The 25,867-nt window shown below is 43.8% G+C and overlaps 2 protein-coding genes across 5 annotated transcripts in view; one reads left to right on the top strand and one right to left on the bottom strand.

The window, feature by feature from the left end:
- The window catches only part of LOC115169341 (YEATS domain-containing protein 2), a 71,822-nt gene extending 63,905 nt beyond the window's left edge, over nucleotides 1-7,917 (top strand). For 2 of the 3 annotated variants that reach the window (XM_029724865.1, XM_029724864.1), the window contains exons 27-30: nucleotides 1,355-1,590; nucleotides 3,645-3,719; nucleotides 4,506-4,579; nucleotides 4,702-7,917. In XM_029724865.1, the coding sequence (XP_029580725.1) occupies nucleotides 1,355-1,590; nucleotides 3,645-3,719; nucleotides 4,506-4,579; nucleotides 4,702-4,810 (494 nt within the window). In that variant the 3' untranslated portion in view covers nucleotides 4,811-7,917. Of the gene's footprint in view, nucleotides 1-1,354; nucleotides 1,591-3,644; nucleotides 3,772-4,505; nucleotides 4,580-4,701 lie in introns of those variants that run through there. The other variant, XM_029724867.1, reaches the window with a different exon arrangement.
- Nucleotides 7,918-10,051: 2,134 nt separating this feature from the next.
- Nucleotides 10,052-17,735, bottom strand: LOC115169342 (MAP6 domain-containing protein 1). 2 transcript variants are annotated; one of them, XM_029724869.1, is made up of 3 exons: nucleotides 16,991-17,735; nucleotides 15,695-16,061; nucleotides 10,052-10,814 (listed from the first exon to the last, which is right to left on the bottom strand). In XM_029724869.1, exons 1-3 carry the CDS (start codon nucleotides 17,494-17,496, stop codon nucleotides 10,737-10,739), a joined length of 951 nt encoding a protein of 316 aa, XP_029580729.1. In that variant the 5' UTR covers nucleotides 17,497-17,735; the 3' UTR covers nucleotides 10,052-10,736. The 2 variants fall into 2 exon arrangements, with proteins under 2 accessions (XP_029580729.1, XP_029580728.1); XM_029724868.1 differs by lacking the exon at nucleotides 10,052-10,814 and adding an exon at nucleotides 14,556-14,946.
- Between the last annotated feature and the right edge of the window lie 8,132 nt (nucleotides 17,736-25,867).

Below are 25,867 nucleotides of genomic sequence, written 5' to 3' on the forward strand. Positions count from 1 at the left end.
CAGTTTGGAACCACCAAGACTCTTAGAGCTGGCCGACCGGCCAAACTGAGCAATCAGGTGAGGAAGGCATCGTTCAGGGAGGTCACCAAGAACCCGATGGTCACTCTGACAGAGCTCCAGAACCTTCCCGAAGGACAACCATCTCTGCAGCACTCCACCAACCAGGCCTTTATGGTAGAGTGGCCAGACGGAAGCCACTCCTTAGTAAAAGGTACGTGACAGCCTGCTTGGAGTTTGCACCTAAATTACTCTCAGAACATGAGGAACAAGATTCTCTGGTCTGATTAAACCAAGATTGAACTCTTTGGCCTGAATGCCAAGCGTCACTTCTGGAGGAAACCTGGCACCATCCCTACAGTGAAGCATGGTGGTGGCAGCATCATTCTGTGGGGATGTTTTTCAGCGGCAGGAACTGGGAGACTAATCAGGATCGATGGAAAGATGTTAACAGAGAAATCCTTGATGAAAACCTGGCCCAGAGCACTCAGGACTTCAGACTGGGGCGAAGGTTCACCTTCCAAAAGAACAACAACCCTAAGCACACAGCCAAGACAACGCAGGAGTGGCTTCGGGACAAGTCTTTGAATGTCCTCGAGTGGCCCAGCCAGAGCCCAGATCGAACATCTCTGGAGACACCTGAAAAACCTGACAGAGCTTTAGAGGATCTGCAGAGAATAATGGGAGAAACTCCCCAAATACAGGTGTGCCAAGCTTGTAGCATCATACCCAAGAAGACTCAAGGCTGTATTCGCTGTCCAAGGTGCTTCAATAAAGTACTAAGTTAAGGGTCTGAATACTTATGTAAATGTGCTATTTCAGTTTTTTATATATATATTTGCATATATATATTGCATATATATATTACTTCTAAAAACCAGTTTTTTTCTTTGTCATTATGTAGTATTGTGTGAATATTGATGAAGGAAAAAACGATTTAATCCATTTTAGAATACGGCTGTAACGTAACAAAATGTGGAAAAAGTCAAGGGGTCTGACTACTTTCCGAGTGCACTGTATCAAGAATGGTCCACCGCCCAAAGGACATCCAGCCAACGTGACACAACTGTGGGGAGCATTGGAGTCAACATGGGCCAGCATCCCTGTGGAACGCTTTCAACACCTTGTAGAGTCCATGCTCTGACGAATTGAGGCTGTTCTGAGGGCAAAAGGGGGGGTTCAACTCAATATTAGGTTGTTCTTAATGTTTTGTACACTCAGTTTAGACGCTCACACATTTCACAGCTCATTTCACCCTGCAGCTACCTTAGGCTACCTAGATAGAGAACATTCGCTGTTATTGGAACCTCTACGTTTGTGTGTGTGTTAACTTGTGTGTGTATACATCATTTTGTAGAGTGCCCCTCTACCCTGGGTAGCTGTGAGGAGTTGGTCCAGCGGTTGGAGCAGCTGCAGACCCTGCTGAAGACTGAGCCAGAGGATGACAATGATCAAGTCCTAGACATCGTCAGTGTGACCCCACCCTCTCAGAAGTTAAAGGTCAAAGAAGAGGAACAGGAAACGGACCCCGAGCCCAAGTACTTCCTGGCCCCATGCCCCTCGGCCCAGTTCGTCAGCGACACAGCCCAACAGGTGAGGAGCTACAGTGCCTTGCAAAAGTATTCACCCCACTTGGCGTTTTTCCTATTTTGTTGCATTGCAACCTGTCATTTAAATGAATTTTTATTTGGATTTCATGTAATGGACATACACAAATGGTGAAGTGAAATGAAAATAAGAACATAAAAAAAATAATTAACACCGGGAAAGTGGTGTGTACATATGTATTCACCCCCTTTACTATGAAGCCCCTAAATAAGATCTGGTGCAACCAATTACCTTCAGAAGTCACATAATTAGTTAAATAAAGTCCACCTGTGTGCAATCTAAGTGTCACATGATCTGTCACTTGATCTCAGTATATATACACCTGTTCTGAAAGGCCCCAGAGTCTGCAACACCACTAAGCAAGGGGCACCACCAAGCAAGCAGCACCACAAAGACCAAGGTGCTCTCCAAACAGGTTAGGAACAAAGTTGTGGAGAAGTACAGATCAGGGTTGGGTTATTGAAAAATGTCCGAAACTTTGAACATCCCACGGAGCACCATTAAATCCATTATTCAAAAATGGAAAGAATATGGCACCACAACAAACCTGCCAAGAGAGGGCCGCCCACCAAAACTCACGGACCAGGCAAGGAGGGCATTAATCAGAGACCAAAGATAACCCTGAAGGAGCTGCAAAGCTCCACAGCGGAGATTGGAGTATCTGTCCACAGGACCACTTTAAGCCGTACACTCCACAGAGCTGGGCTTTATGGAAAAGTGGCCAGAAAAAAGCCATTGCTTAAAGAAAAAAGTAAGCAAACACATTTGGTGTTCACCAAACGGCATGTGTGAGACTCCCCAAACATATGGAAGAAGGTACTCTGTTCAGATGAGACTAAAATTTAGCTTTTTAGCCATCAAGGAAAACGCTATGTCCAGCGCAAACCCAACACCTCTCATCACCCCGAGAACACCACCCCCACATTGAAGCAAGGTGGTGGCAACATGCTGTGGGGATCTTTTTCATCAGGAGGGACTGGGAAACTGGTCAGAATTGAAGGAATGATGGATGGTGCAAAATAAAGGGAAATCCTTGAGGGAAACCTGTTTCAGTCTTCCAGAGATTTGAGACTTGGACGGAGGTTCACCTTCCAGCAGGACAATGAACCTTAGCATACTGCTAAAACAACACTCGAGTGGTTTAAGGAAAAACATTTAAATATATTGCAATGGCCTAATCAAAGCCCAGACCTCAATCCAATTGAGAATCTGTGGTATGACTTAAAGATTGCTGTACACCAGCAGGAAGCCATCCAATTTGAAGGAGCTGGAGCGGTTTTGCCTTGAAGAATGGGCAAAAATCCCAGTGGCTCGATGTACCAAACATATTGAGACATATCCCAAGAGACTTGCAGCTGTAATTGCTGCAAAAGGTGGCTCTACAAAGTATTGACTTTGGGGGGGTGAATAGTTATGCACGCTCAGTTTTTTTGTAGAGCAATACAAAATATTTCGCATCTTCAAAGTGGTAGGCATGTTTTGTAAATCAAATGATACAAACCCCCCAAAAATCAATTTTCATTCCAGGTTGTAAGGCAATAAAATAGGAAAATTGCCAAAGGGGGGTGCGTACTTTTGCAAGGCACTGTGGTCAGCACCGACAAATACGGGAGTTGGACGAAGTTTACCCTTACTCAGGATTGCACAACTTTGATCCTCCATGGCCACAGTGTGTGCTGGCTTTCCTTCTTGCCATATAAGTATACCGATTTAGACCTTGGAGGAAACCAAGTACGTGCGCTTTGCAGTGAAATTAAATTCTCAGTGGACAATTGTCCTTTGCAGACTAGAGGTCGGCTTTGAAAGTTGAAAAGCTCCTAAAAATGGCCAGCTTTCACTGTGCTGTATTAAGATGCTAGAGGATTGTGGGACAAGGAAAAACCTGGAAGAAGTGTGTAAAAATATACACTCCTAGCATCAGCACAACTGTGTAAAGTATTTTGTCGTAACATCATCTCCCATCTCCTAACTTAAGTCTCCCTCTTTCCCTCTTTCTCTCCCCTTCTCCCCAAACCCTCTCCTTTCTCCATCTCTCTCAGATTGGCGTGGCCTTTCAGCAGGTGGAGGTGGAGAAGAATGTTTTTGCTCCGGTGATTGAGGCCATGATTCTCAAGGTTAGTCACTCCGGATGCCTCAAACACAACACAGCATAATGAACAATGAGAATGAAAGTCGGCCTCACCTAAAGATAGGCATCATTCACGAGATTGACAGATACATTTTTCCTGTGTCCCTCTGTGCACCAGTCTTTGTTCTTGTTTTGATATCATTTTTATTTATTTATTTCACCTTTATTTAACCAGGTAGGCAAGTTGAGAACAAGTTCTCATTTACAATTGCAACCTGGCCAAGGTAAAGCAAAGCAGTTCGTCACGTACAACACCACAGAGTTACACATGGAGTAAAACAAACATACAGTAGAAAAATAGGTCTATATACAATGTGAGCAAATGATGTGAGATAAGGGAGGTAAAGGCAAAAAAGGCCATGGTGGCAAAGTAAATACAATATAGCAAGTAAATCACTGGAATGGTAGATTTGTAGTGGAAGAAAGTGCAAAGTAGAAATATAAATAATGGGGTGCAAAGGAGCTAAACAAATAAATAAATACAGTAGGGGAAGAGGTAGTTGTTTAGGCTAAATTATAGATGGGCTATGTGCAGTGATCTGTGAGCTGCTCTGACAGCTGGTGCTTAAAGCTAGTGCGGGAGATAAGTGTTTCCAGTTTCAGAGATTTTTGTAGTTCGTTCCAGTCATTGGCAGCAGAGAACTGGAAGGAGAGACGGCCAAAGGAGGAATTGGCTTTGGGGGTGACCAGAGAGATAGAAGATGAGAGACAGAAGATGTTCTGTGATGTTGTATAGATTCTAGGGTATGATAAGTGTTTCTGTCTTCTGTAGGCAACAGAGCAGTTTGCTAGTGACATCCTGAGAGAAGCTCTGGCTGGAGCCCACATAAAATCCCACCAGAACAGGTGAGACACACTCATTTTCCCCCTTCACACTGAGCTGGTATACTAACCACTGAGAATGTATTATATTTGTCCCTATTAAATACACTATTAGGTCAATGAATATCTTCCTGATGTGTCCTCAGGGCTCCCAGAGAGATCACAGCCATAAATATTCACCAGGCGTCCAGCAGCATCCCCACATGTGACTTCCTCACCAACACGCACATGGGCTACCTGACCAAGGAGGACTGATTACACACAACCTTATACACAACTTAACTAAGAACAACGGCCACCCAGACTGAGAGAGATACACGCACACTGGCTACTAGGGCTGGGAATTACCAGGGACCTCACGATACAATATTATCATGATACTTATGCACCGATACAATATGTATTGCAATTCTCACAATTCTATACGTATTGCTATTCAATACTGTGATTTAATTGCGATTTGATGTTCCAAACACATTGCTCACCATATGTCTGCTGCTGAGGGACAAGAGAGCCATGAGAACGAGTTTTTATCATGGAAATAAAAGTGATGAAAACAAATTGGCTCCCTATTTAAAAAGAAAATGAAGAACAAACTGAAGGAAAAATGCCAGAGTTTTGGTGCAGGTACAGACAGCTAGCTATTGTCAAAACGATACAATATATTGTCAGAAATAATGTCCCAATATGTAACTGTATCGATATTTCCCCCATCACTACTGGCTACTCACATCAGTCTCACTAGCTGAGAGACGGGCAGTAAGAGCTGCAGAAGGAGCATATGGACCTGCCTCTCTGGGGTTAAACTGAACTGTTGGCCCGGCAGAAGAACTCTCTGACAGACATTGACCACAACAGAGAAACAGTCAGAGCGCAGCAGGAATGCTCCGAACTCACCTGGAAGACCATCTCACCAACCGACATTTTAAACCATTAGTCAGCTACTTTTCATATCTCAGTATCATAAAGTAGAATCAAGAACACAGACAACACCGAACACCTGGGTGGAATTCAGGACTCCACAACCTACTGAACATTAAGATATGACATGATCCCTAAACCCTTATCTGAGTCCAAAACGTGTATGTTTCCTCCAACAGTTCTAGAATATTGGACCGTTGGCTTTCATCGTTTTCGAATTCTCAGCGCTGCTCAAGCTATTTCTCCAACCGTCGTCACATTCAAATGAATAGCGGGAGCCGTGTTGGTTGGGAATTTGGGGGAGGTGTGCAGTCAGGCTGTGCATCCCCTGCGGATGGTGGTCGTAGATCCAGATGTGTCACAGTGGGCCGCAGGACTATCGCGTCTCTGCGTCTGTGGACTCTGAATTAGCTTTATTTTGTTATGGGGTTCCCACTCCCCTGACATTTTAGTGATAAAAAATGTGGTCTCCGTTAAAAAAGTTGGAATACCGTTGCTTTACTCTATATGATGACAGATCAGTATATCTGTTCTACTCAATAAACAGTATTTATATAACGCTGTGCCCTACTGAATGCACCCCCGGGGATTAATCATAACATACCTGGCATAGCCGTTTCTTTCATAATCTGTTTTAGTTTGTATAACTGGTTTACCTAACAGTCAGACTAATGTACTGTATCCACTGACTTAATCACAGCTGGGCTCAGTCTGGTCCCTTAAAACCACCACACAATGTGAGATAAATGTTGTATTGAACATTGTGGGTCTTAAACATTGTCGAATGCTTCAAAATAGATATCTACGGGACAGTGTGTCTGGTGTCCTCTCTCTCACCTTGTAACGGGATTATGTGTGAATTAAATGGTTGAATTCTTCTCTCAAATGGCCACAACAATGCACGCCATTAGGCCAAATATGTGCTTTGATTGAAACTAAACACATGTAGGCTATGCTAGTTAACACCATCTGCTCTAGAATTTGCTCACTGGCCTAATTCAAAACAATAGTGTAGGTTACTTTGAAACTGTACCCTATAACTCAAGAAGATGTAAATGCATATCCTCATGAAACTCCGTTGAGATCAAATGGTCGGGATGCAAATGCTGCATGGAAGTTTCACCAGTAAAACTTGAAGAATTATAATTCATGATCGACAGTGAGAAATGCACAAGTACAGCAGAGACTGTGTAAAGTAGAGAATTCTGCACATGCGCAGAACCTTCGGGACCTTTAGCTGTCGTGAAGAAAGATCCAGAAAAGTCAGGTCCGCAGCCTCGGTCATTAAAGTATTGTCTGTCTGACAGTCACAGGGGGGAGAGTAAGTGGCTTACAGACCTACTGTACATCAGACCAGACGATGACCCCCCCCCCCCCCCCCCCCGATAACAGTCTTACTACCATTGTACTCCCATTGTACTCTTCTGGGAACAGTGTTCTTTTCATTCAGTCAATTCAAGAGATTGCAATTTGTTCAATTATTTTCCAAAAGGGATTTTAGAATCACAGATTATAATATTTGTTTCTTTTTTTTGTCCTGAATTGACTGAGTTGAAATGGAACAGGGCCCAATCCTGACTGTTGTGTTTGTGTCTAGACTGTTCTCAAGTGTCACATATCAGCCTGATCACAGATCTGTGTGTGTTTCAGCCGACTAAGCATGTATGCAATGACAACAATAGCCAGAGGAGTCGAGCTAAACATGCGCATACAGATCTGGGACCAGGCTAGATCGATATGTCAGTGAAGGAGTGCTATAACTTGAAGTGTTGGACAGTAGGGATGGAGGGGCCACACATTCATCTGTGTGAGTCCAAGATTAACGTTGTGTTTTTTACTTGGTCCACTCCCCTCTGGAGTAGGGTTGACCGTCAATTGTTGGTAAAGTGCATTTGTAATGTTATGTTTTCGATACAGTATGTATGTCCCTACCACTATGACTGTGTATTTGTGTACATTGTGTGTGTGACTGACTCCAGTTTTTGTTTGTTCACTTCATATCAAGCCCCGCTACCAGCAAAGTCATTACTATGGTGTGTTAGAATATGTGTTTGTGTGCATTATTTATGTGTTAGTGTGTATGTGTTGGGGTAAATGTGGTGTGAATATGGGTGTACTGTATGTACCTGGATACGAGAGTGAGAGAAAGTTAAGGGGAATTAATGAAAATATCTTTGAATATGATGCATTTTGGATGTTGTGTACATGGTTATTGGTGGACATTTAGCTTGTGTAGGAGTGAAGATGATAGGTGTTATGTTTCAGTATGAATCTGGTAAGTGTGTGGTGTGCTCACTCTAAACTGAGTGGTCACCTTGCCCGTTTGACCAAACTTTATGTATTGTAGAAATAATATCAATTGACCATTATATTTTCATTTTCCAGTGCACACCAAAAATATGATCAATATTCTTGTATTAAAATGGAAAACTTGTTTATAAAACTGTGGTTGTGTTTTTGAAGTGACTTAGTGTCTTGTTATCCCCCCTCCGCCCCAGGATGCCCTTTCCCGATTCCCTCAATCCCTCTTCCTCCCTCTATCGCTCTTTCTCTGAGAGCTTCTTCACACTTTTCAAAAAAATACAGTCGGCTACTCATATTACTCAAATGTAAACTTGCCCACTTGCTACATCTCGTCCGCTACCTCTGGAAGTAGAGCACGACACTCGTACGACAGTTGCCCCCCTTGAAGCAGGCCAGTGTAATCAGAATTGCCTCGTTGAGCCAACATTCCTGAATGGTAATAGCAGAGCAATGTTTTTGAAGCAGCTGGAATGCATTGACAGCCTGTTCCATTCATTTTCTAATAATCATTTAGCAGATGCTTTAATCCGAAGTTACTTCCAGCTATGCATGCATACGGTTGGCCCCAGTTGGAATCAAACTCATAACCCTTGGCGCTGCAAGTGCCATGCTCTACCAACTGTGCCACATTTTCTCCACCTCTCCCTCTCTCCTTTTAGCACAGTCTGGGTGATAGGGCTGCAGTAGATTTTGAGAGATTACAGGGTACTGGACTGATGAGGAGGCTTTGGTGGGATGGTAGGCTCAGATGGCAGTACTTTACATTCTCAGTGTGGCTCAACTCCCATGCTTCGCTCCCTTTTTTTATCCGAAAGGATGGCAAATGACATAAGAGGGATGAGAAAGGATCTGGTTCATTGAGGGATTAAACTCTTAAGTAGTGGCCTTCTTTGACCCTCGAATATCACTTACTATTCTAGAAGCCAGAAACACAAAGCCACAGGTCACTGACAGAGCCCACCTTTGGATACATCAGAGGCAGTATTTCATTTTAGATACCTAGGCAGGGATTAGAGACAGCCAGGTTTTCAGGTACTAGCCAGAATGACCCGACATGCAAACATCAGAGAGAGCCGTGTTTGTCAACAGATGCTCCCTGTGATCATATCAGAGCTGTGTGACATGCATTACATAATATGGTCATGTTCAGCATCCCTGACTGACACACATTTGTTCCAATAGTGGTTTGCTCATTACTCTTAGATCAGTGTAATGTTAACTATACATTTTGGTCAGGTTGCTGTAATGTTAGATCATTTATTTCAAACTAGGCAAGTCAGTTAAGAACACATTCTTATTCACAATGACAGCCTAGTAACAGTGGGTTATCTGCCTTGTTCAGGGGCAGAACGAAAGATAAACGAAATAATTTCTAACAGGCTTCCATTAAACTAATAGATTGAAAAAACAGGTACAGAATTCACTGCAAGTCATACAATGTACTGTACTATTATGTGTTGTGTTGTTGTTTCATTCTGTGGATCTTGTTGATGGACCAGGGAAATTAGTCATTATTGCTTCCGATTTAGTTGCTGTGAGCATAGATTTTGCCATGAACTGTTTGTGCATGCAAAACCACACACACCCCACCTCCGCTGTTGTAAGATGTTACATAAAAGGGGAACAAAGAAAACATGGTGTGCCACTCGATGGCTCCCGAGTGGCGCAGCAGTCTAAGGCACTATATCTCAGTGCTAGAGGCGTCACTACAGACCCTGGTTCAATCCTGGGCACAACCAGCCTTGATTGGGAGTCCCATAGGGTGCCGCACAATTGTTCCGGTTAGGGGAGGGTTTGGCCGGGGTAGGCCATCACTGTAAATAATAATTTGTTCTTAACTGACGTGCCACGTTAAATAGATTACCATTTTTTTAATCATCATCACACTTATGGAGATGCAGGCTGCTCTCTCTCAGCTTGTTCACTCAGATTCAGCTCCATCACATCAGATCAAAGGTGTTATAGCACACACATGACAATGTGTCTAACCACCTCATGTTCACCCTGTTGGATATTGGTTCACTATCTCAAGAATGAATCTGGTTTGTATTCATAAAGCATCTCCAGAGTAGGAGTGCTGATCTGATCTGTTTTGCCTTTTAGATCCTGATGAGTAAGATTATATGGGGGGATCCCAGATCAGCACTCCAAATCTTAGATGCTTTATGAATATGGGTCCTGATCAAAGAAAACAGTTCATCATATAGATACAGTAGATATCATATAAGATGGGTGTAGCAGAAACATCGACATCAATTGGACGAACAGGAGTTAAGAACCTAATATTCTTTTATTGTAATATACTGTACATTATATCATATTTTACTTTTTATTTTCTTAAGCAGATTTACAAAATGAACATATACACCAGAAACAACTATTTTCTCAAAATAGTTACCTACCAGTAATTGAATAGAAATGAAATAAATATATTTTTTGTTTCCGTTAATAAAAGACTAGCAAAGATCCACACACTTTCTGGACAAAGTATAGTTTGAGCATACATTTCTTGTCATTTCAATAGATCCAACAATATGTACAAAAATGATTTATTAACCTAAATCATTCCAACTCAACAGGCGCACACACATACACACAAACATACCTGTAAATACAGTACACACAAACACACATTACAGAGCAGCCGTGTTGTCTTGGAGTGTCTGACGGCAAAAAAGCTTGATTTCAAACTAGTTTGTTTCATGCAAATTACATTTTCATAGCAATAGAACAGAATTGTAAAATGATTTATCTTGTTTTATGACATCTAGTTTCTCATTCACTCTTGTCTCTGATTTACTATACTGGACGATAAGCTGACTTTTCCTTTCTGGTTACATTAAGAAGATGTACATTCCCTTGCATAGATTTTGTTATTGTGTGGAACGGACAGAGAACATTCCCTAATTGGTTCTTTGGACTCCCCGTAACCTAGTAGAAGGATTTGGAGAGTCTGTCATATGTTGAAGATTCTGGATCCGCTTTGAAAAACCGCAGAGGGGTTGGGAGAGAGCTTAGTCCTAACCAACTGCTCCTGCAAAAAGACACACAACACATGGGTTATTCAAAGATGACCACAGGCAATGCAGGTCTTGTGCTGTTCAGATAGGATATATGATATACACTCAGCGGCCAGTTTATTAGGTGCACCACCCTTTTCACGAAAATGGTTCGCTCGTACAGACAGTGAGTCCATGTGGCCATGGCTTGCTATATAAAGCAGGCAGACAGGCATAGAGGCATTCAGTTACTGTTCGATTGAACATTAGAATAGGCCAAACAAATTACTTAAGCGACTTTGAGTGTGGTATGATCGTCAGTGACAGGCGCGCCGGTTCCAGTATCTCAGAAACGGCCGGCCTCCTGGGCTTTTCCTGCGCGACAGAGTCTAGGGTTTACAGAGAACGGGGCGACCAACAAAACACATCCAGTCAGCGGCAGTCCTGTGGACGAAACCAGCTCATTGATGGGAGAGGTTGAAGGAGACTGTCAAGAATCGTGCAAGCTAACAGGCAGGCCACAAACAGGCAAATAATGACGCATTACAACAGTGGTGTGCAGAACGGCAACTCGGGACGCACAACTCTTTGGTTCTTGTCACGGATGGGCGATTGCAGCAGACGACCACACCGGGTTCCACCCGTTAGCGAAAAACAAGAAGAAGTGGCTCCAGTGTCCACTGGACAATTGAGGAGTGAAAAAACATTGCCTGGTCCAACGACTCCTGGTTCCTGTTGCGTCATGCTGATGGTAGAGTCAGGATTTGCCGTAGACAGCATGAGTCCATGGCCCCATCCTGCCTGGTGTCAACGGTACAGGCTGGTGGCGGTGGTGTAATAGTGTGCGGAATGTTTTCCTGGCACAAGTTAGGTCCCTTGATACCAATTGAGCAAATTTTGAACGCCGCACCTTGTAAAATCCACCCCTCAAACAATTCAAGCGGTTCTGGAGGCAAAGGGGGGTCCGACCGGTACTAGATGGGTGTACCAAATAAACTGGGCACTGATTGTATGATAATATGAGAGGTGACTTGTTTGGTTGTGCAGTCATAGTGCATCAGCCCTCCTGTCAGTGGACTGGTAGACATAATTAATCACAGCAAATACTGCTGATGCTACTTTCTGAAAGAACATCCAGCCGGAACCTACATGAATGGAACTTCACTCAACCCTGAAATGAAGTTTGCATGCTGCATCCATCAAGTAACGTGTTCTAGGCTTGATATGATGATGAGATATGGATCTGCATGTTCCAATGCAGTTGATTAGTAGTGGTAGAATGGCCAAACGGAAGGTTTGTTTGGCAGAGTCGTAGTCTGTAGTCTCAGTGGCAGTCTCTTCAGCCAATGAAAAATAGGATATGACTACTACTGTATTTGCTGGATGTGAGGCTGTGTCCGTACGTGAAATTTGTCAAACTGCAGCTTCGAAAAAAGTGGTGTGCGTGTGCTTCAGTCTGTTTGCATATGTGTTTGTGTGTATCTGTGGGTATGTTCACCTCCTCCCACACACACTCTTTTCCACTCAGTACAGCAGCCAGGCCTGCCTCTCTCCTAAATGAGATTCACGCTGAAATGACTGCAAGCCACTGCATCGCATCACACTGGCAAAATGGCAAATAATCCATTATTGCTCACTTTTTCGCTCTCTCTTCCTCTCACCCTTTCCATCCCTCACTCTGTTTTTTTCTTTCTCCCTCCCTCCCTTGATATAACCCTGCTGGTTTGGCTCATGACAGTGGCTGTAGTCATACACATCGTGGGAAAAGGGAAAAGTTCCAATTCAACCGAACAGGGAGACAGGAAAGAGAGAGAAAAAAGAGGAGCGGGTCTGGAGGGAGGGTGAAAGGAGAGATGAGAGTGAGGAAAGAGGTACAAAGGGAGGTGATTTGCAGGATGCTTTGTGTCTGCACAGTTTGATCCTCTCTTTATGCAGCCCATTGTAAACCACATCCCCATTTCTCCCGTTTATCTGTTTCGGTACAAAGCGGAAAAAAACTCTTTATATCACATTTAAAAGCTCAGGCAATGTTCTCCATCAGTGCTAAAAACAAGATTCTTAATGCCTCATGGGAGAAAACCCTCTCAGTAGATGCATTGATGGAACTACAGAATTTTATGTCTAAGTGTTTACCAGGAACATTCAGGAAGCACTCAGAAAGCTTGCATGTGTTTCAGAAATAAATGGCTTGTAGCCTCTTTCTTAACTGTAAGGGTACTGCTAATTTGATAAAAAATATACATTTTTAATCACTCACTCCCTCTCATAATCAAGTTTAGTGATTTTGATTCCAAAAGCATAATGAGGACTACAGTATTCATTCCCTTGATGGGTGGGTGAATGCTATGAAAGCGGATCAACTTCTCAGAGGTTTATCAGCACACACTGTAATGGTACTAACTGCTCACTACCTGTATGCATGGCTCTGTGCACTATGCTCCAACGTTACACAGCTGTGCTTTTGTCTATCCATGACCTTGATGAGTCAATGAAAAATGTGTCCATTGACTCATCATGTCGATGGACAATACCCTGAGTGCTGTGTGTGTGTGTGTGTGTGTGTGTGTGTGTGTGTGTGTGTGTGTGTGTGTGTGTGTGTGTGTGTGTGTGTGTGTGTGTGTGTGTGTGTGTGTGTGTGTGTGTGTGTGTGTGTGTGGAGTGTGGAGTGCTTGGTCAGAGAGCTTAGTGGGTTGGGGTGTCAATAATGACTTGGCAGTGTGTGGGGGCTGGGACTGAACACTGAACTGGATTGTTTAATATAGATCCCATGGCTTTTGCGTCGTGTTGGCAGATTGCTCGGTGACCGATAAAAACGATGGAGCACTAGGTTGTTGTTTTGGGGTAGAGGGGAGGTATTACTGAAGTAGAAGTTGATTGATGGGTTGGGGGTCCAATATGATGACCATAGCCTGTAGCTGGTATCTGATGTCTACTTTTCTGGGCAGGAGATACGGTCAAATCCTTTGCACACAATTTGTAAAACAGCTCTTACATAGTAGCCTACTGTAGTGTTGTACCTTTCCCTGCATGCACCCTGAACACACACACATCTCACCCTGGTTTTTGGGCCATGGTTATTAATAGACTATGACCTACAGATGACATATCTCATATTAAATCCTGTGGCCTGTCAAACACTGTTGGGCTGGCCTTCTACAACACAGCCGCATAGGCACAGGTCCGCCCAATCAGATTGAAGAGAAAAACAAGTGTAATTTTATTTTTATGCTCTCTACTTGTCAGTGTTCTAAACGGGACATTATTTGTCTTTTTCCCTAAACGTGCAAACGCCATCAGATAGAATGAATAGCAAGCGGTGCACTGGAATGACATTCAGATTAACTGGAATGACATTCACTCTCATAGGATGGGTGGCCAACAATAACTAACTCAAAGCCACACCCCCCACAAATATGACCGCATTGAGGCATATGTCACTGTGCTTGTACGGCTATATGCACCATGCCACTGCCCACTTCATTTGTTCATTTAGCGAATAAAACAGATCATAATCCAGTACCTTTATCACAGTCGACACACCTAGATTTTTAGCTTTAATTAGCATTAAAAATGCTAAATGTTCTCTCAGCCTCATCGCAAAATGTGTAACATAGCATGAGATTATCTATAAAACTGCACATTTTCCTCTCTACCCTATGGCAAAATATGTAAAATTGCAGGAAATTAGCTTTAAAACAGCAACTTTGTCTCTCAGCCTCATGGCAAAATGTGGAGAACAGCATGAGATTAGCTATAAAACTGCAAATGTTTCTCTTTGCCCCATGACAAAATGTGTAGAAATGCAGGAAGTTAGCTGTTTTCTACAGGCCCATCCACCCAAAAATGTCTGGCTACGCTACTGCTACAACAGAAAGACTATACACTAAAACATGTTCTCCCATGTGATTGGCCAAAAATATGTTTATTTCAACTTGTTATTAAACTGACAACTGAAACATTCCTAGCAAGCAGTGTGCAGGAGTTTCTTCTTTCTCTAATCTCTCTGCCATAGATGACAACGAGTGAAAGCGGAAAAGCCGAGTAAGTCCAGTCCAGCCCGGCCCGTCCTCTCCTACTCTCCGCTGGCAGATGGCACAGAGGAGCGTGGGCGGGGGGGATGGCACTAAACCCCTGGAGATTCCCCAAAGAGTTCCACTCCCTGTCACGCTAGGATCAAAACAGAAGAAGAGTTATAGTATTGCTCTTTCTCTCTCTGTCTATATGCATTTCCGTCTCTGTCCGTCCCCGCGCTCCCTCCCTACCTCCCTCTCTCCACACCTGAACCCACTTTGACACACCATCTCAGTGATTGAGTCTCCACATCCAATTGACCAGATGTCTGAATATTATTGACTTTCTTTTCTCCTCATGTAATGCCTGCTCTAACCAGGTCAATGTCATAAGCCTGGCCGTTTCCGGGTGTTACATAATCATCCGAAACAGCTGGGTCACTTTGAGCAGATTTAGGACAGGACAGGATGCTGTATCACCTAATTTATTCCCCTTGACTGCAATGTATTGAGAAAAACATTAGCTACTGTGACATTTTACCTTTCTGCAAAAACGGGTCAGGGTGACCTTCTCAGGCTAATAATGGGATGCTCTTAGAGATGCCTCAGCACCACTGGGAACACCTGGTACCTAGCTGGAACAATAGCTATATCCCAAACCATACCTTTACCCTATATTCCCCATCCAGTGTCTATGTCTTTCAAGTGGCTTTACCTTTAGCCAGAAATAGTACTATCTAAGGAATAGGACATCATCAGAGATGTATACAATGACTTCTATAGGACGAGATACTACCACTAAGACTTTGCTCACATCAAGGATCCGGCCCATTTTAAATAACATTGAAAAACAGGATTTGTGCCCTGAAACACACTGCGAAACACAAAAACAGGTGTCCTCTAACCTCTCCCATGGTTCCTATACTGAGGTCGGGTCTCTCTGGCAGGCTGCTCTGCTGGAGGCCGGTGGTGGTGGTGATAGGGGTGGTAGTGGCAATGGAGTAGGGCTGGAGTGGGGTTACGGTGTTTTGGGGGACGGTGGAGATGGAGGTGGTGGTCAGCAGGTCAGCAGTGGAGGTGCTGGGAGTATGGTCCCTCTGGTGAAGCTCTGTGTGTCTGAAAGACTCCCCGGCTCCGTTGTAGGCGGCTTGGTAGCTGGTCTCATTAGGGAGGTGGGAGACCCCCGACCCGGGACTGGCATACGGGGCAGGGGGGCGTTGTTTCCTGGTGGTCTTGGCTGGTCTTGCCCCCGTCCACGGCCTGTACTCCCGTCTACAAGGAGGAGGGGATGGAAGGGTAAGAGAGAGCGCTCACGGTCTGCAAATTTATTTTTATTTTACAAACACTGCAAACGATTTGTCCATTAACTTTTTTTTGCTCTTTATACTGTAGGCGAATTAACATAGAACATTTAGCAAATTCTGTATTCTTGTGTAAATCGAACCAACCAAAGTATGAAGGAACCAATCAGAGAGCAAGGTAAGGCCTAATGACATAGGCTTATCATTGAATGGTAATGACATCGATTGGGGCTACAGCAGAGGGGGTACAGGGGCTCAGGTGGGTTCTGTTAATGGGGCATACGTTTTCAGTTTATTGCATCTAGGGAATGAGGATGGTGGCATGCTGTCATCAAATAAAAAAACAACAACAGTATTATTAAAAGTTAGCTGCCGCAGCGGATTATCATTACCTCGGGATCTCAGGCAGAATAGCTTCAATTGGTTTTTTAATTATGGACTTTAAAAGAAAATGTGTGTCCAACACGGGGGGGTATAACAAGTGTGAGTTTATGAATAATTGAAAGCGTTTTGCTGTGTTTCTACTTCAGCAGCAGCCGACTTTCCAGATTAAAACTATTGATCATTTCAAACACACACACACACACACACATACACGGAACACAAAGACCTAGCCTGATAGCAATTTCCGTTGAAATAGTATTACATGATTATGGATACTGCAGATTATATTTGGGACAATGCCCCACTGTACATAATCCAACCAAATGATTTAACGAATTTCACAGCGTGCATCATTAGCTAAGAAATTAAAGCAAACTTGAAGCAGACCAATGGAATCGTTAGGTTTGAGCGCAATGGATTATCAATGTTTTTTTTTAGTGAGCGAAGAGCTTCAGGTGCTGAAATGAAAGAAACAGAGCGGTTCTGAAAGGACATCGTTAGAGTGATGGAACCTACCTGTAAGAGCTTTTGGCTGTTACCGTCCCCGGCTCCTCTCTCTCCACCATGTCCCTTCCAGTCTGGCTCGCATTGGGGTTACAGTTTACGGGGCTATCCGAACCAACTTCACCCCCTTTTCCGCCATTGCTAATCCAGGGGAAATTCTCCTTCTTCGGAATAGGCCAGGGTTTGTAATCCTGCTTGTACTGGGTGACAGTGGAGAAAGGCACACCGGTTTGGTGGTAGTCCTCCCGGGGTTTGAAGTTGGGCTCCCTCCGGCCCCTCAATGACCTATGGGTCCCCGGGGCATCTCCCGGTGTCTGGGGGGATCCGCGGTGTTCCGTGGTGGAATAGTTGTGCCTCAGAACCCGGTCCGTCGGTACCTGCCTGGTGACGGATTGTACCTCTTGGTCGGTGATGTCCGAGTAGTTCTGTATGGTCAGTGGCACTGAAAGATCGGATTTATCAAACTGGTTCCAAAACCGAGCCAGACAGCACACTCTGCTTATGCACGGCCAAGCCATGGCGATTTGGTTCGAATACAAAAAAAAATAGGCTAATCAAAGAAAAGGGGGAAAAAAGAAATGAAAAGAAGGAAAATTGAAAAAAAAAAATATATATATATATATCAAACGTTAGCTACATTCAGAAGTGCCGCGGTGTGTATGTGCCCATTCCTGCAAACCTTCGCCAGCGTGCTGTCTCCACGCCACCGCTCTGGAATGCCAAGATGGGAGCGGAGCCACTCGTGAAGCTGTCATTGCACATTCTTCTCACGTGGTACTGAAGGCTTCGAGTTGATGCAGAGAAATCTATAGCAAATGATTCATCTGAAGTCCAACAGAGAGAAAAGCTTTGCGATTGCTATTCAGGTCAAGTTATTCCATTACAAATTCAGCAAGAATATGCTATTCTCTCTCATTCCAAAACTGCATCAAACATAATGGGCCCATCATGCACAACCCATTATTAGCCTAGTAATCAAACTCATGTAGCCTATGCTTTCTGAACATACATCTGAAACTGACATTAGGCTCGGGGCTATATGGTCTAAACTTGAAGTATAAAAATAATAATTGACAGGTTAATCACATCATGGCTCTGACAAGGCTTTATAACTGAGTAATTGCAGACATCTGCTTTTGTGTGTAACCCTCCACATGGCTGCCATGAGACAGCTCTTGCTCATGTTGCCTCTGGTTACCACAGGTAAATAAACTGTTGACTCTACACTCAGGTAGTTGTCATATTTCCCAGATAAAGGCATTCATGTATAAACCAGGGAAGCTTGAAGATCCAGTCAATTAACCAATTATACTAAACAAAACTATAAACACAACATGCAACAATTTCAAAGATGTTGCTGAGTTACAGTTCATATAAGGAAATCAGTCAATTGAAATAAATTCATTAGGCCCTAATCTATGGATTTCACATGACTAGGCAGGGGCACAGCCATGGGTGAGCTTGGTAGGGCATAGGCCTATCCACTGGGAAGCTAGGCCGGCCCACTGGGGAGCCAGGCCCAACCAATCAGAATACATTTTTCAAATCAAATCACATTTTATTTGTCACATGCACCGAATACAACAGGTGTAGACCTTACCGTGAAATGCTTAATTACAAGCCCTTAACCAACAATGCAATTCAAAATCAGTTTAACCCACAAAAGGGCTTTCTTAAAGACAGAAATACTCCTCAGCACCCCACCTCCCCCCTCTGACGACCCTGCAGGTGAAGAAGCTGAATATGGAGGTCCTGAGCAGGTGTGGTTACATGTGGTCTGTGGTTGTGGGGCAGGTTGGACCTACTGCCAAATTCTCTAAAACGACGTTGGTAGAGAAATTAACATTCAGTTCTCTGGCAACAGCTCTGGTGGACATTCCTGCAGTCAGCATGCGAAATAGATGCTCCCTCAAAACTTGAGACATCTGTGGCATTGTGTTGCGTGACAAAACTGCACATTTTAGAGTGGCCTTTTATTTTCCTCAGAACAAGGTGCACCTGTGTAATGATCATGCAGTTTAATCAGCTTCTTGATATGCCACACCTGTCAGGTGAATGAGTTATCTTGACAAGGGACAAATGCTCACTAACAGGGATGTAAACAAATTTGTGCACAACATTTTTGCTAAATAATATTTTTGTGCGTATGGAACATTTCTGGTATCTTTTATTTCAGCTGATGAAACATGGGACTAGCACCACACGTATATATTTTTGTTCAGTGTAGCTGTAGAAAATCCAATTAACTCTTGTTTCTTGTGATTAGGCTACCTGTCACGCCCTGACCTTAGAGAGTCTGTTTTATTCTCTATTTGGTTAGGTCAGGGTGTGACTTGGGTGGGCAAATCTATGTTTATATTTCTTTGTTGGCCTAGTATGGTTCCCAATCAGAGGCAGCTGTTTATCGTTGTCTCTGATTGGGGATCATACTTAGGCAGCCCTTTTTCCCACCTGAGATTGTGGGATCTTGTTTTGCATTGTGCTGTCTAGCCCTGCAGAATGTTACGTTCGGTGTTGCATTTTCTTGTTTTGTTGGTGTTCATTATTAAAGGAAATGATGTACGCCTACCACGCTGCACCTTGGTCCACTCATTCAAACAACGAGCGTAACAGAAGATCCCACCACAAACGGACCAAGCAGCGTGGCCAGGAGGAGCAGACGGTCTGCAGTCCAGAGTCTCCAGCGACGGTCTGCGGTCCAGAGTCTCCAGCGATGGTCTGCGGTCCAGAGTCTCCAGCGACGGTCTGCGGTCCACTGGAGGTCCAGAGCCTCCAGCGACGGTCTGCGGTCTGGAGCCTCCAACAGGGTTTCCCAGTCCGGAGCCTCCAGCGACGGTCCCCATTCTGGATCCTCCAGCAACGATCCCCAGTGCAGAGCCTGCAGCGACGGTCCCCAGTCCGGAGCCTCCAGCGACGGTCTCCAGTCCAGAGCCTCCAGTGACGGTTCCAAGGCCGGAGCCTCCGGCGACGATCGGTGGTTCGGTTCCTCCAGCAGTGATCTACGGTCCGGAGTCCGCGACGACGATCTACGGTCCGGAGTCCCCGGCGACGATCCCCGCACCAGAGGCGCTACCGAAGTGGGGGGAGCCTCAAGCCGAGCGTGATCTGCGTCCCACACCGGAGCCTCCACCGAGATGAGATGCCCACCCGGACCCTCGCCTATAGGTTCAGGTTTGCGGCCGGAGTCTGCACCTTTGGGGGGGTTACTGTCACGCCCTGACCTTACAGAGTCTGTTTTATTCTCTTTTTGGTTAGGTCAAGGTGTGACTTGGGTGGGCAAATCTATGTTTATATTTCTTTGTTGGCCTAGTATGGTTCTCAATCAGAGGCAGCTGTTTATCGTTGTCTCTGATTGGGGATCATACTTAGGCAGCCCTTTTTCCCACCTGAGATTGTGGGATCTTGTTTTTGCATTGTGCTGTCTGGCCCAGCAGAACGTTACGTTCGGTTTTACATTTTCTTGTTTTGTTGGTGTTCATTATTAAAGTTAATGATGTACGCCTACCACGCTGCACCTTGGTCTCCTCATTCAAACAACGAGCGTAACTGAATTGCTTATAAAATGAAACTACCCAGTAAATAAGTCTCTAGATAAACTTGAAGATGGAGAGATATGTTTTTGTTTTGTCAATTATAGATGGAGTGCTGGCATGGGAGGAAGGGAGCTTAACTTCTATGGGCTACATAGGACGGTAGCGTCCCACCTGCGGGACACAGCCAGTGAAATATCAGGGCGGAAAATTCAAAAACAACAAAACGTCATAATTCAACTTTCTCAAACATACAACTATTTTACACCATTCGGTCCCGCGAGCGCTATTTTACACTTGGTCCTGCGAGCGCGCCCCTCCTTCTTTTTCTTCTTGACCTGCTTCTAAGTACGGTAATGGAACATTTTGACTTTTCGTCTCTCGTTCCACGCTCGCGCGTTATGACTTTGGATAAGTGATCTGTACGCACGAACAAAACGGAGGTATTTGGACATAAATATGGATTATTTGGAACAAAAACAACATTTCTTTTGGAAGTAGCAGTCCTGGGAGTGCATTCTGACAAAGACCAGCAAAGGTGAGAGAATATTTCTAATACTAATTCTGAGTTTAGGTTGCCCCGAACTTGGCGGGTGTCTGAATAGCTCACAGTGATGGCTGAGCTATGTACTCAGAATATTGAAAAATGTGCTTTCTCCGTAAAGCTATTTTAAATCTGACACAGCGGTTGCATAAAGGAGTAGTCTATCTATAATTCTTAAAGTAATTGTTCTGTATTTTGTCAACATTTATGATGAGTATTTTTGTAAATTGATGTGCACATTCACCAGACGTTTTGGTGGGAATACATTTTCTGAATATAACGCGGCAATGTAAAATGCTGTTTTTGGATATAAATATGAACTTTATCGAACAAAACATACATGTATTGTGTAACATAATGTCCTAGGAGTGTCATCTGATGAAGATCGTCAAAGGTTAGTGCTTCATTTCGCTGTGTTTTGGGTTTTATTGACACATGTCCTTGCTTGGAAAATGGCTGTGTGATTATTTTTGTCTATGTACTCTCCTAACATAATCTAATGTTTTGCTTTCGCTGTAAAGCCTTTTTGAAATCGGACAATGTGGTTAGATTAACGAGAAGTGTATCTTTAAAATGGTGTAAAATAGTTGTATGTTTGAGAAAGTTGAATTATGACATTTTGTTGTTTTTGAATTTTCCGCCCTGATATTTCACTGGCTGTGTTCATTGGGAAAAGAGGAGTGTCACAGGGTTGATGGATAAGGTAATACATTGCATTCAATGGGGTAAGATTAGCTTCATGTATGGACGCATAGAAAAAGGCATCACATACATGACACGCTAAACTCTCTTTCTCCCTTCCTCCCGCTCTCTCTCCTATCTCTTTCTCCCTTCTCTCTCTCTCTCTCTCTCTCTCTCTCTGTCTCTCTCTTTCCCCCTCCACCCCTCTCTCCACTTTCCCACCTACACAGATGGTATTTTGGTGCATAAGTCAATACATTGCATTCAAGGCAAAAAAGTTTGTGATAGAGCTGCAATGGGTAAATTGGTGAAATACTCAGACAGACATATCCACACACAGATAGACAGTAAGAGTTGAGGGTTCAGCCAGGAGGGGATATGAAGCTTGGGTTAGAGTTGAGGCTAGGTTTAGGGTTCAGCCGGGATGTGGACATAAAGCTAGGGTTAGGTCCTCAACCTTAGACATAATCCTAACCTTAACCCAATTAACAATTAATGTATGTGCCCCTCCCCCCACCACATGGCAGAAAGGTAGGCCTTACTTGAAGCCTGAATTAGTGCTTTTGAGTGACATTGGCAGAAGGGTTGAGCCAACATGTGGAAATTAAGTGAGGGTCAGGGTTAGAGTTAGGGTTGAGCTGGGATTTTAATGAAGCTAAAGATAGGTTTATGGTGAGAGAAAGAGTTGACCTGGGAGTGGACACGAAGCTAGGGTTAGGGTTAGGGCTTCAACCCTAGACATAACCCTAGCCTTAATCCAACTAACAATTCATTAATTTTCCCCTCCCCCACTACATGACAGAAAGGTGGCCTCACTTGAAGCCTGACCTATAGTTAATAATTTTGAGTGACATCAGCAGAATGGTTGAGGCTAGTTGTGATTGGTTGTGCGCAACTATGACGAAGCGTCCTTGCACACAACCAACTGTAACCTCATAGGGATGCCCTGTGTTGAGGTTCAGCTTCCTGTGGCAACAAGAAGTGTCTTAATTCATCCTCAACATGGTCCTTCATTCACTCCCTGCAGTTACACAAAACAACTGTCTCCCATCCTCTGTTGATTGGCCAATTCTGAACATAAAAACTCAGGGCATCGTTGAAGAGTGTCCCCAGGAAGCCGTACATTGAATTTCAGCTTCCTGTGATCACAGGAAGTGACTTAATTGGGGGTCATATGGGCAGTTTTGAAATTTAAAACAGTTTAGGGGGAAAGAGAGAGAGAAAAGGGGAGAGTAAGGGAGGGGGAGAGAGGGTGAAGGAGGGATGTGAGAGAGAGGGGAGGGAGACAGATGAGAAAAAGGGGAGGGGGAGAGGAGAGGAGGGGAGAGAGGGAATGAAAGAGGGAGAGAGAATGGAGGGGGAAGAAGGAGAGAGAGAAGGGGGAGAGTGAGGGAGGGGGAGAGAGGGGAGATAGAGAGGGTGAAGGAGGGAGGGGAGAAAGAGAAGGGAGGGGAGAGAGAGAGTCAATAGAGAGACAGAGGAGAGAGAGAGGAGGGAGAGGGAGAGAGAGAAATTGGAGGAGGGTGAGACATGGAAAGAAGGAGGGAGAGAGAATGGAGGTGTGACGAGGGAGAGAGAGAAGGGGGAGAGTGAGTGACAAGGAGAGAGAAAGGGAGAGGGTGTAGGAGGTACAGGGAGAGAGAGAAGGGAGAGGGAAAGAGAGTTGAGCGGAGGTGGAGGGAGGGAAAGAAGGAGGGGAAGAGAATGGAGGGAGAGGAGGGGGAGGGAGAGTGAGAGAGAAGGTGGAGAGTGAGGGAGGGGGAGAGAGGGTGAGAGCGAAATGGAGAGGGTGAGAGAGGGTGGAGGGGATGAAATAAGGTTGGGAGAGAGAAGAGAATGAGGGGGATAAAGAGAAGGTAGAGAGTGAGGGAGAGACAGACATGAGCTGAATGAGAAAAACATCAACCCTGTGACACTCATCTTTTCCCATTGACTGCAATATATTGAGAAAAACATAAACTCTGTGAAACTCATCTCTTCGCATTGACTGCCAATGGTGGAAAAAGTACCCAATTTTCATACTTGAGTAAAAATGTAGATACCTTAATAGAAAGTTACTCAAGTAAAAGTGAAAGTCACCCAGTAAAACTCTACTTGAGTAAAAGTCTAAAAGTATTTGGTTTTAAATATACTTAAGTATCAAAAGTAAATTGAATTGCTAAAATATACTTAAGTATCAAAAGTAAAAGAATAAATAATTTCAAATTCCTTATATTAAGCAAAGCAGGCATCACCATGTTCTTGTTTTTAAAATGTATGGATAGCCAGGGGCACACTCCAACACTCAGACATTATTTACAGATAGCCAGGGACACACTCCAACACTCAGACATTATTTACAGATAGCCAGGGGAACACTCCAACACTCAGACATTATTTACAGATAGCCAGGGACACACTCCAACACTCAGACATTATTTACAGATAGCCAGGGGAACACTCCAAAACTCAGACATTATTTACAGATAGCCAGGGACACACTCCAACACTCAGACATTATTTACAGATAGCCAGGGGAACACTCCAACACTCAGACATTATTTACAGATAGCCAGGGACACACTCCAACACTCAGACATTATTTACAGATAGCCAGGGGAACACTCCAACACTCAGACATTATTTACAGATAGCCAGGGGCACACTCCAACACACAGACATTATTTACAGATAGCCAGGGACACACTCCAACACCCAGACATTATTTACAGATAGCCAGGGGAACACTCCAACACTCAGACATTATTTACAGATAGCCAGGGGAACACTCCAACACTCAGACATTATTTACAGATAGCCAGGGGAACACTCCAACACGCAGACATTATTTACAGATAGCCAGGGGCACACTCCAACACGCAGACATTATTTACAGATAGCCAGGGGCACACTCCAACACGCAGACATTATTTACAGATAGCCAGGGACACACTCCAACACCCAGACATTATTTACAGATAGCCAGGGACACACTCCAACACTCAGACATTATTTACAGATAGCCAGGGGCACATTCCAACACTCAGACATTATTTACAAAAGATGCATATCTGTTTATTGAGTCCGCCCGAGCATAGGCAGTAGGGATGACGACGTGTTCTCTTGATAAGTACGTGAATTTCAGAATGTTCTTGTTCTGCTAAGCATTCAACATGTAAGTAGTACTTTGGGTTGTCAGGGAAAATGTACGGAGTAAAAAGTACAATATTTTCTTTAGGAATAAAAATAAAAGTTGTCAAAAATATAAATAGTAAAGTAAAGTACAGATACCCCAAAAAACAACTTAAGTAGTACTTTCAAATATTTTTACTTAACACCACTGTTGACTGCAATGTATTGAGAAAAACAACCCTGTGACACTCATCTTTTCCCATTGACTGCAATGTACAGTTGAAGTCGGAAGTTAACATACACTTAGGTTGGAGTCATTAAACCTCGTTTTTCAACCACTCCACAAATTTCTTGTTAACAAACTATAGTCGGTTAGGACATCTACTTTGTGCATGACACAAGTCATTTTTCCAACAATTGTTTGCAGACAGATTATTTCACTTATAATTCACTGTATCACAATTCCAGTGGGTCAGAAGTTTACATACACTAAATTGACTGTGCCTTTAAACAGCTTGGAAAATTCCAGAAAATTATGTAATGGCTTTAGAAGCTTCTGATAGGCTAATTGACATAATTTGAGTCAATTGGAGGTGTACCTGTGGATGTATTTCAAGGCCTACCTTCAAACTCAGTGCCTCTTTGCTTGACATCATGGGAAAATCAAAAGAAATCAGCCAAGACCTCAGAAAAAAAATGTAGACCTCCACAAGTCTGGTTCACCCTTGGGAGCAATTTCCAAACGCCTGAAGGTACCACGTTCATCTGTACAAACAATAGTGCGCAAGTATAAACACCATAGGACCACGCAGCCATCATACCGCTCAGGAAGGAGACGAGTTCTGTCTCCTAGAGATGAACGTACTTTCCTGCAAAAAGTGGAAATCAATCCCAAAACAACAGCAAAGGACCTTGTGAAGATGCTGGAGGAAACAGGTACAAAAGTATCTATATCCACAGTAAAACAAGTCCTATATCGAAATAACCTGAAAGGCCGCTTAGCAAGGAAGAAGCCACTGCTCC

The sequence above is a fragment of the Salmo trutta genome, chromosome 31, assembly GCF_901001165.1.
Source record: "Salmo trutta chromosome 31, fSalTru1.1, whole genome shotgun sequence".
NCBI classification, from domain to species: domain Eukaryota; kingdom Metazoa; phylum Chordata; class Actinopteri; order Salmoniformes; family Salmonidae; genus Salmo; species Salmo trutta.